General features: G+C 36.8%; 1 protein-coding gene across 1 annotated transcript; it reads left to right on the forward strand.

Moving 5' to 3' along the window:
• Nucleotides 1-1,628: 1,628 nt before the first annotated feature.
• Nucleotides 1,629-6,158, forward strand: LOC107090005 (carbonic anhydrase 4-like). Its single transcript, XM_015383136.1, has 9 exons — nucleotides 1,629-1,635; nucleotides 2,523-2,639; nucleotides 2,940-2,984; nucleotides 3,073-3,237; nucleotides 4,365-4,510; nucleotides 4,606-4,698; nucleotides 5,373-5,439; nucleotides 5,636-5,799; nucleotides 5,988-6,158. The coding sequence occupies exons 1-9, from the start codon at nucleotides 1,629-1,631 to the stop codon at nucleotides 6,156-6,158; spliced, it is 975 nt and encodes a 324-aa protein (XP_015238622.1).
• The last annotated feature ends 4,643 nt before the right edge of the window (nucleotides 6,159-10,801 follow it).

Consider the following 10,801-nt stretch of genomic DNA (forward strand, 5'->3'; position numbering starts at 1 on the left):
TTTACTGAAGAGTTAAGTCATAAGATCAGAGAAAGAAATGTCGCATGGGGAAAAGCTCAAGCTACAAATTGTACTGCTGACTGGACTGCTTTCAGAACTTTAAGAAATAAACGCACAAGCATGACCAGAAAAGCTAAATCAGATTACTATCTAAAAAATGTGTCTGAAAACCTCAATAACCCCGCTAAATTCTGGAAACAAATTAAGTCTCTGTCTAATTCCAATTCTTCGTCTGCAGGTCTCCCACAACATATTTTTGTAGATTCAGTTGAAATTAAAAACAAAATTGACATAATTGGTCATTTTAACAATCCCTTTGGATCAGCTGGCTGTATCTTCAATGAGTCCAAATCTAGTTATCAGTGCTCAAACTCCAACTCTGAAACACCATCGAAAACCTTTGTTTTTAGACCAATTTCTAAAAAGGATGTCTGTATTGCTCTTAAAGCCATTGACCCCAAAAAAAAATCAGCAGGACCAGATAACCTAGAACCTTTCTTATTAAAAGTTGCAGCTGAATTTATAGCTAAGCCTATAGCATACATTTTTAATTGTAGTCTGCAGACCAATTCAATTCCTAAAATATGGAAAGCAGCCTATGTGCTTCCTTTGTTATAGGGTGGCGACCCTTTAGATCTTCACAATTATAGGCCAATTTCCAAACTCTCTATTCTTGCAAAAATTTTGGAAGCTCAAGTAAACTGTCAATTAAAAGACTACTTGGCAGAGCACAACATTCTAACTGATGTACAGTCAGGTTTTAGAGGTGGACACAGCACTGTTACAGCAATTTTGCTACTATTAAATGACATTATAAATGCCTTGGACCAGAAGCAACACTGCGCTGCTTTTTTTGTGGTTCTGTCCAAAGCATTTGACTCTGTTGATCATAAGCTATTACTAGATAGATTAATTAACATTAGCATAGGAAACACAGCTATTACTTTGTTCAAAAACTATCTTACAGAGCGAACGCAATGTGTTTTTTTTTCTATATTCATAAATAACATTGGAAAGGACGTGCAAACTGCTAAACTGCATCTTTATGCAGATGACACTGTGATTTATTCAGTTGCCTCTTCACTGAACCAAGCCATGCATGACCTTGAGCTGGCCTTTCAGCAGCTTCAAGTTTCTCTACATGGCCTTAAGTTAGTGCTAAAATACTAAGAAAACCAAATTTATGATGTTTTCAAGGGCTCGTTCCCAATCCCCAGATAATATAACTTTTAACACATTAAATGGAGACTTAATTGAAAATGTTTCTTCATATAAGTATTTAGGTTTTTGGCTGGACAACAAACTTTCTTTCAAAGTTCATGTTGAAAAACTTGTAAAAAAGCTGAAACTACGGCTGGGGTTTTATTTTAGAAATAAAACTTGTTTTAACATGTCAGCCAGAAAAACACTTGTGCAGGCTACTTTGTGTTTTGGACTATGGTGATGTTGTCTACATGCATGCTGCCTCTAGTACTCTCCACCTGTTAGATTCTGTGTACCATAGTGCTCTGCGCTTCTTAACTAACTCCTATTCCCGTACTCATCATTGTACGCTGTATGAACTGGTAGGCTGGCCGTCACTAAGTCTACGTAGTCAACTTCATTTGTATATTTTTCTATATAAGGCCATGTTGGGTAAACTGACCCAACATGGCATATTTATGTAATCTCCTCAAGCTAAATTCCAGCCATTTTCATCTCCGTTCCACCAGGTGGCGCTCTTACCAGGTTCCAATGGTTTTTACTGAGCTGGGGAAGAAATCCTTCTCTTACTTTGCTCCATGGTCCTGGAATAATTTGCAAAACTTGCTCCATTTAAATGATCTAGTCCCATTGAATGAATTTAAGGCCATGTTAAAATGTCATGTAATTCAAAAATGTAACTGCCCTATGTGACCTGTCTTTTCCTCTATATGAGATTTTGTCTATGTTGTATTTGTGTTTGTATTTTAACTGGTGTGCCATCTTGGCCAGGTCTCCCTCAAAAAAGAGATTTCAATCTCAAGGGACTTCCTGGTTAAATAAAGGTTAAATAAATAAAAATAGAGAATCCCACAGTCATCAGGACAAGCAACATATAGTTTGATGAAATTTTGAAAAAAAAACGAGATCTGAAAAGTTCTTTAAAAGACAGTAAAGTATGAACTATAAATATATCACCTTTAAAGATGAGTCTTCTCTCACACTAAAAGCTGTAATCACTAAAGCATAAGGCCATTAAAAAGGCTGAATTAGAAGTAAAAACCATGGTGGCACTCACAGCGTTGGATGAGACTTGATTCCAGAAAATTAAAGTGTAAAAACATTTTAAAATGTTCTCATCTAATAGATTTTATCCTCTGTTAAAAAATATATATATATATCTTTGAAATTACTTTTATTTTTCTTGATAAGAACATGAATTGCCATTATCTCTCTTAAGATATTACAAATCCGGTCATATAGCAATCCCTGCTCTGTGGGAGGGGTTAATAGGTGGGCCTACCCTACCTATAATAAAGCGCTGGACGTATTGTGTCAAGCATCTTACTTCCAAACTATTCAGAAAAGGTGGAGAAACGGTCAGTGGATTTCCACTATGGAGCTTGCAGTGGTTTTATCTTTGATTGCACTTTCAATGAAGTTTGTCTCAGCTTCAGGTATGTCCGTTACAGAATTATAATAATTGCTGCAGATCTTTAGAATTAGACAGATTGTTTCTTTTTACCCTGGAAAACAAATTGTACAGGGTTTTGCATTATTGCAAATTATTTTGTGGAGTACAAAATGCTCATCTGTCTCGTTTTTTCAGTTATCAACTTAAAAATATTTGAAGGAATTTGGCCTTCTTAGATTCATAAATGCACTGCTCTATGGGTTAGTTATAAGTTAAATAACATTAGTAATAAGACAAAAGCATCTGTATGTACTCAATGCAAAATCTTTTTTTTTTTTTCCAGAATGGTGCTACCAGTCACAATTTAGCTGCAACAACACCTGTACAGGTAACCTTGAAACAGTCCCGTGACATCAAATGTAAACAGGGAAAAAAAATGTTGATCTATTAACCTTTTTTCTTTCTTCTCCATACAGGTCCAAATGTGTGGCAAGAGATCTTTCAAAACTGCAACGGCAGATCTCAGTCTCCAATCAACATTGTGACGAGGAAAGTGCACCGAGATGAACGCCTTACTCCGTTTCATTTTGAGGGTTACCAGGCCACATTTCATGGCCGCCTCATAAACAACGGTCACACAGGTAAGTCTTGAGTTAAAATGCCTTTATCTTGGAAAAAAGGTAAACAATTAGGAGGCCACTGAGTTGGAGGAGCAGTAAAAGTGCTGAGGGTAAAACGTTTAGCAGTAATCTATATAGGCGAGGATATAAAAAGGATCGATAATCAGCAGGAATGGAAAAGTACAAAATTGAGAGCAAACTGTTTAATTGTAATGTTAGTGTTAATTTTATAGATGATGTGTGAGTCTTTTAAACCTAATATTACTCCACTATTGCATGTTAAAAAAAAAAGTTTACCAAAGTAGTTTATCTAATCAGGACAGTTCTTTTGTCAGGATAAAAAGTAATCTTCATTATTTACTTAGCAAAGATTTGGGAATGGGATGTGAGAGGTGTCTTTGATCTAATAACAAAGTGTAATATTTTGATAAGGCTGGAAACATGGATGCTTCCTCATCCGCAAGTGAGGTAATGATTTTTATGATGAAGCATCATGGAGTTGTATAAAAGCGCGGAAACCTTTTGACTTAAGGAGCTTCCCTGATCTGAAAAAAATTACAATTTCTGTCAAAATCTGTTGCCATGGCTCCCGGTCATTTAATACACATATTATGAAGTGTTATCTAAAAAGTTTGTCCAGAGGGATCTCTTCTAAGGAAAAGAAGCGGCGAGAGAAAGCTTCAAGGTGTAAACATAGAGCTTTTCCTAATTAATGGTGGTTCCACCTGGTTTTTAAAGAGTACTTTTGAGGAGAATAACTGACTTTTTCTATTTTTCATCTTTATGATTCTTTCTCCCTTAAACATACTTAGACATGTTATTTTCATTTTCGGGTTTATCCATTCAATTTTTTTGTTTCCAAATGTAGTATTATTATACATTTTTTATTGTTCAGTGGGATTTTTGGTCTATTATTAAGATTGAATGGAGGAATGCTTGTTGCAAATTGCATTAACCGCCTTTTGTATGAACATCTAATATTTTTAAGGTTTTTATTATATTTTGCTCTAAGGTTGTATATTTTTTTATGTTTAGCAGGGAGCTTACCCAAAAGTTTTTATTTTGTTACATTTCAATTTCCTTCTCCTGAAAACCATAAAATTAGAATCTGTTTTAACTATTATTCTCTTTTTTTTTTCTCATATCAGTTCAACTGGAATTACCTTCTGGTATTAGAATCAGTGGAGGACACCTGACTGAAAAATATAAAGCCGTTCAATTCCATCTGCATTGGGGCAAAGAGGGAAAACCCGGATCAGAGCACTTGATTGACGGGGAGCAGTTTCCCATGGAGGTCATCATTGTAACATGAGCATATTTGCCTTTTTTATGACTTCTGTTTAAACACAGTAAATAGAAATACAACTATGTCTTTCATCTTACCTGTAGATGCACATTGTCCACATCAAAGAAAAATACGACTCTTTATCCCAGGCTGCGAAAGACCGCACAGGAGTTGCTGTCCTTGGATTTATGTTTCAGGTAATTTTCTTTATCTTTGTTTCATCATAATAGATAAACATCTGCAAATCATTGTAACATGAATTACCCAATATGAAAAATACCCCCAATATTTTTTTGGTGAGAAAAATAATGAAAAATGTTCCATCAAATTTTGCTCAGATTCAAAAACCATAACATTTCTCCAAGTAAATGCTGCACCACAGAAAGACGCAAAACAATTCTACACAACATTACTCTACCATAAACAAGTTAATGAGTAGCTGTGAGCTAGTTAAAGGTTAGGAGTCATCAACAAGGAAGCTTAATTTTAATGGTTTATGAACATGGAAACAAAGTCTTAAAAATTTGGCAAAAGAAGCACGCGATTAGATTTTGATGGGATTACAACATAGAAGCAGGTCTATTTCCCTCAGTTATGTAATGGGGTGGGCAGATATAAGCCACCAATAAATCGCATCACTAGAGTTTATTTTAAGACTTTAAAGAGCTTTAAGTGTAATTCTAACTTGAGCAACACCAATTTGTCATCGTCTGAATTTTTCCACATTCTCAACTTCCTCAGTTGTAAAAAAATGACAGTTTATATATAACCTTTTTCTTCATAAATTCTTAACTCATATCCTCTGCTGTATATTTCCCCTAGTTTTTCATTAAACCTTTTTTATTTGCAAAGTGGCACTTGTGTGTTTCAGGAGTCAGAGTCTAATAATGAGAAGTACTCTCCACTGGTTGATGCTCTGAAACGGATCACTGAACCCTGTAAGTTTGCTGTGATTTCAAGGAATAAGAACCTAATCACAACACATTATCTGCGGGCAGCAGTTAAATAATACCATAAGCAATTTTCTCTGATATTATATATAAATAAAAAAAGGATTTGATTTATGGGATCGTCACGTTGACCTTATCTAATAACCGATTGGTTGCTGACCTTTCTGTATCTTTTGAACTCCAGCCAGCAACACCACGCTAACAGGCGTCTCCCTGGAAATGTTCATTCCGCCTCAGAAGAGCTTGACGAAATACTTCCGATACGACGGCTCTCTTACAACTCCTGACTGCGCTGAAGCTGTTGTCTGGACGCTGTTTGAAAGCACCATTCCTATGAGCAGGAATCAGGTGATGCAGGCCTTTTTGTTATCAGTAATGGTTAAAGACTGCTTGTGATGACTGGTGTTATTCTGATTGTTTTTTATTTTTTTCCCCAAAGGTTTATTCTGACACTTCCACTGATCATTTAACCTCTTATATCAATCATTTGTACAGAGCTAATATTTACACTCTTCTTATATTTTCCTTTACTGCAGCTCTCTGCATTCTATCAGCTCCGGTTTCCTGATGGCAAGCATATGGTTCAGATCTACAGGCCAGTGCAACCTTTGAATGGAAGGGTGGTGTATTACTCCAACGGATACATCTCTGTGGCCAGTTGGGTGCTGCTGACCTCGTCAGTGCTGTTTTCCAGCGCTGTCCTCTAACACTGATGATTTAAAGCGTCAGAAAAATTTTTTAGATAAAAAAATTCAGCTTTGATATCCACCCAATAACTATATTAAGGCTTTCGGCTTTTTACTCTCTACCTTTTGTCATTTATTTTATTAAAAGGTTTACTGACATTTTTAATCATGGTTGTGAAGTTACATCGCTTTTTTTATGTTTTAGATCTCTGAGATATTTAATTCAAAGCTGCCTTTGCTCCTTGCCCTCAATTTATTTTGTCTATTTCTTAAAGTTACTCTTTAGGTATTTTCCATGTTTTTCATCTGGTTATATCTATATGTAATAATAATAAAAAAAGATACAAATAAATAAAATATATAAAATAAGCGCTTGGGTCAAAGCTTTGTGGATTTCCATCATCAAATGCTTCCCCTCCCTAAACAGGGACTTGATTTACTGAATTCAAAAATAAAACCATTTGAGTTTTATTCCTCAAACTCAAACTGCAACCTTTTTCACTTAAGCAATAATCACCCTCACATAAATTTGTGCATTTTTTTTGTTCATATGTTTGTTTTGTATATAATGCTACCTTTTTCATAATGGATTTTTTCAGCAATAGTTTTAAAATCATAAAGGTGGAAGCTCAGTACAAGACCCAATACTAGCGTTGTACCGATATGATACCAGTATCGGCAGGGCCCCAATACGGCACTAAAATGGTGGTATCGGTATCAGCGAGTACCAACAAATACGGCACCGATACCATTTTGAGAGCCAAAAGTTTATGCAACCATTGTCACCCATTCCAGGTAAGCAATAAAAAGTTCTACTGGATTTACTTTGTTTCAGTCTTTTTCCTGCTTCACAAAGGTAGGCAGCAGCTTGACAAAGCCATGATGGCCATTATATTACATCCAAGGAGTATGCAGTTCTTCGTACACACACACTTATCAGTTTCAAACAGATGGTATCGGTATTGGCTAATACTGCACAGCCAGGTATCGTGTGTCAGGGCCCAAAAATGGCATCGGCGTAACACTACCCAATACCAAGGTGACAAACAAAAGTATTGAAGCTGCCCATTGAATGGATTATTTACAACTTTTTGGATTATTTACATATCACAAGTAGCAACTATAATCTGAATTAAACATTGATTCTTTACACCACAACATCAATTAGTCAAATATGACGATAAGTTACCTCACCACTACACCAGAAGTTACAACACAGGTTCAAGACAGACAATCTGTGGACTGGTGTCCATATACAGCCTACAATCAGTGTAAAATAGATAGCTCTACAAACAGGTTTATTTCTAACAATTTAAATCTAATTTAATCTTATAATTTTGTTGTGATTCTATAGTTAAATTCTATTCCCAGCCCGCTGGGAATTTATGTTTCTGATACTTTAAGATGTTTATTGCCCTCCCCTGTAGGGGTGGTAAAATATCTTATTTAATCAGATATTATTTCAGCTGTTATATAATGTTTATGACACACAGTCCTACTAACTGTGTGTTGGAACAATAAATGAAAGAGTGATTCGAGCACTAATCATAGTCAAACAGTCATTTCTGCACATACATGGAATAAATTCGCCACAACTTCTGTTCAAAATATAAGATTTTATTAACAAAAATCATTCAGCTCCAAGTCAAATGTATTTCAGTTTAACACTCTCAACTAAGACTAGTAAAACTCAACTAAACTAAACTAACTACTATGTACAAAGAGGAAGGGGAAAATGGTTGAAAAACATATTACAGTTTAAGATGGATTCTGTGTTTGAAACCAAAGTTTATCTGGAATAATTTGGGATATGATCAAATTAGGTTTTCACTAATTTTAAAGAAATTGGAATGTTTTCAGACCAATTCACAATGCAAATCCATGAGGTGAATAAAACATTATTTGGCCAAATAATGTTTTATTGAGTGATTTGCTTAATCAAGAACCAAAAACCTTTAGTTAAATGATTCTTTAACCTCCTTGAAATAGGTAGCAGCAAATAGACATCAGGATTCCACTAAATGACTCTTGGTCAGACTTGGTAATGGAAATGTGAAGAGCATTTGAGGAACACATGAACACTAATGTTATATCAGTGTTTAAATCCTTAGTGAATAAAGCTTGTCTAAGCTTTAGCAACGGCTCAACACATATTCCAGTAGCATAGCGTGGCATGCAGTGCATTCTTTAGCATCAATTAGCGTTGTCTTTACTCAGCAGTAAACACACTATATGATTAGCATCATCAAAAGACACATTGCTTGTTCTGTCCCTAATCATGCCAGACCTGCAAACCTTTTTCCATGTACATTTGGAAATCTTGAGTTTCATCCAGTTTTGCAGCTCTGCAGTCAGGGATTCTTTGTCTCAGTCTCACAGCAGGGGTCCCCTCAGTCTCACACCAGGGCATGCTCCTCATCCAGTTTGGCTCTGTAAGTTCTGAAACTCAAGAGAAATGTGTTGCAAAAGTTCTGTTTGCAGCAGTTTGGTTCTGAAGGGTTCGACTTATCCTCGATGGTTCTGGGGATCTGGTTCCCCTGGGGCCCGCATCTCCACTGTGGGCCACAGTGGGCCCCAGCTTTGAGCGCAGGAGCAGAAGGGACCAGGAGAGAGGTGCTGGAGCAGAAGAGCAAAAGAGGCAAAAGAGAGTGAGGCCAAAAGAGGCAGAATCCTGTGTGCTCTGTGGTTTTCTCTGTCTTCACAGGGAGGGGGGTAGGTTTTCACACCTCTGGTGGCTCCCATGTGACTTGCTTTGGCTGAAAAAGGGGGGCTGCAGAAGTCCCCCAGCTGTTATTCACCAAAGCTGCGTTTTCTTCTCTGGTCATCCTATCAGGATGAAATTTGGACACTGCTTCCCAATGTCCAAAAAGTATGATCATGGCATATGGCATAACAATTTACAAATGACAGAAATTTTATAGATGGATCAGAAACGTTGCCTTTTTAATGGAAGCTGTTACCTGCTCTCTTTAATGACAGAAATTAACTCTTGCAAATTATCCTCTGACAAAACATGACAATAAAAGAGGTGTTCGATATGCAAAACCACAATTCCCAGAAACTTCCTTAATAGCGCTTACTCAACTCCAGTGATTAGAGGTCAGGGATGGTGAGTATTTACAAACTAAATAGTAGTGGACCATAAACCCAACAATGACAGCCCAATAAATAGAGAGAGAACTGCCCTACCCATATAACCTTACCCTTCTAAAGAAAAGGTGTCTTGCAATCCAACAAGGAATTTCATTTATACCTAATTATCAGCACAAAGCAATAACATATGGTATATGTGTTAAATATCGACAGATTAAAGTACATTTTGCAAACAGCACGAACCCTAGCACCAGAGGTTACCTTGACCAACAGGGCTCAGCTGAATTTCACTGTCTGATCAGCATGCACCAAAAGATTTGTTCACTGCCTGCTAAAAACCTCATAACTTATAAACCTTATAACCTTACACCTATCAGACTCAATATGCATTTTACTTGGAGAAAGAAAACCCATAAGCTTTCTATTCGTATAAAATCCAAAAATGGCCTGTCAACTAGTGTTTGAATTCCCCTCTCCCTTCTGCTCTGACTGTTCATCTGTCCCTCCTGTGCTGCTCAGCCTATTACCACTGATTCCTATTTGCCTGCCTTGTTAAGCAGGCCTCTGACTAGTAGTGCCAGATTGCCTGAAAGCTTTGGTTATTAAGCATCCAGCATTTTTCCCCGTCTGTTCACCTGATCCTGACCTGTTTTTGCCTCCTGATTTCTGAGTCTCCCTAGCCCCTTTTTGATCTGTTTTTTGTGCCGCCTTGATCCCTGACCTGTTTCTGTGCCCTTAATTTGTTCCTGGATTCTGTTTCGGATTCTCTGAATATCTGATCACCTGGCTCTGACCTGGACCTTTGACCACGATTACCTGCCGAGCCTCAGTGAGAAATAACTGTCAAGGAACCAAAGTTTCAGGAACCAAGACACCCTGCATGAATATTAAAGAAGGTTAGTGGCTTAGCAGCCTGAACTTTTAATCATCCATCACTAACCTGTTCTCTCTCCTTCAGAGGCGCTGGTTCCCCTGATCCTGAATTACCTGCAGAGATTCTTCAATAAATCTTTAGCCGTTGTATTTTGGTTGTATCTGGGTCCTCAGTCTAAATCCCAACAAAAAAACTACAAAAAAAAAAAATTCACTCATAGGCCATAACAAAAATTGAGACACACCATGTTCATAGATGTCAAGAATATGATTTCATTGAGTTCATTCCAAAGTTAAAACTAAAACTCAACATCAGTTGCTGTGGTTTGAGCTGCTGGAAATGATGGATAGTTGTTTTCAAATATGCTCTGGATATTCTTTTTTGTTCTGAAACGACATGAAATCTGTTGAGAGTTAATTAGAGGATGAAACGCAAGGGTATCATGGAGCGATAATGATTTTTTTTAATGCAGTCTGTAAAAGACTGTGCCAAAAATTCACTTAAAGGAAAACATACAGCCAATACAACAGCAGGAGGTTTTGATCAGATGTTCAGGTGTTAGAATGGCCCAGTCAAAGTCCAGAACTCCATTTAAATCTTTGTGATAAGGGATGTGACTGAGATTACTTCTGCATGGATTGTATAAAGCTGTTAAAAATATTCCTCAGACTATCAGATGTATTCACCTAGCGGGAAT

This window comes from Cyprinodon variegatus, unplaced genomic scaffold (genome assembly GCF_000732505.1).
Source record: "Cyprinodon variegatus isolate N-32 unplaced genomic scaffold, C_variegatus-1.0 Scaffold14, whole genome shotgun sequence".
In the NCBI taxonomy this organism is placed as follows: Eukaryota; Metazoa; Chordata; class Actinopteri; order Cyprinodontiformes; family Cyprinodontidae; genus Cyprinodon; species Cyprinodon variegatus.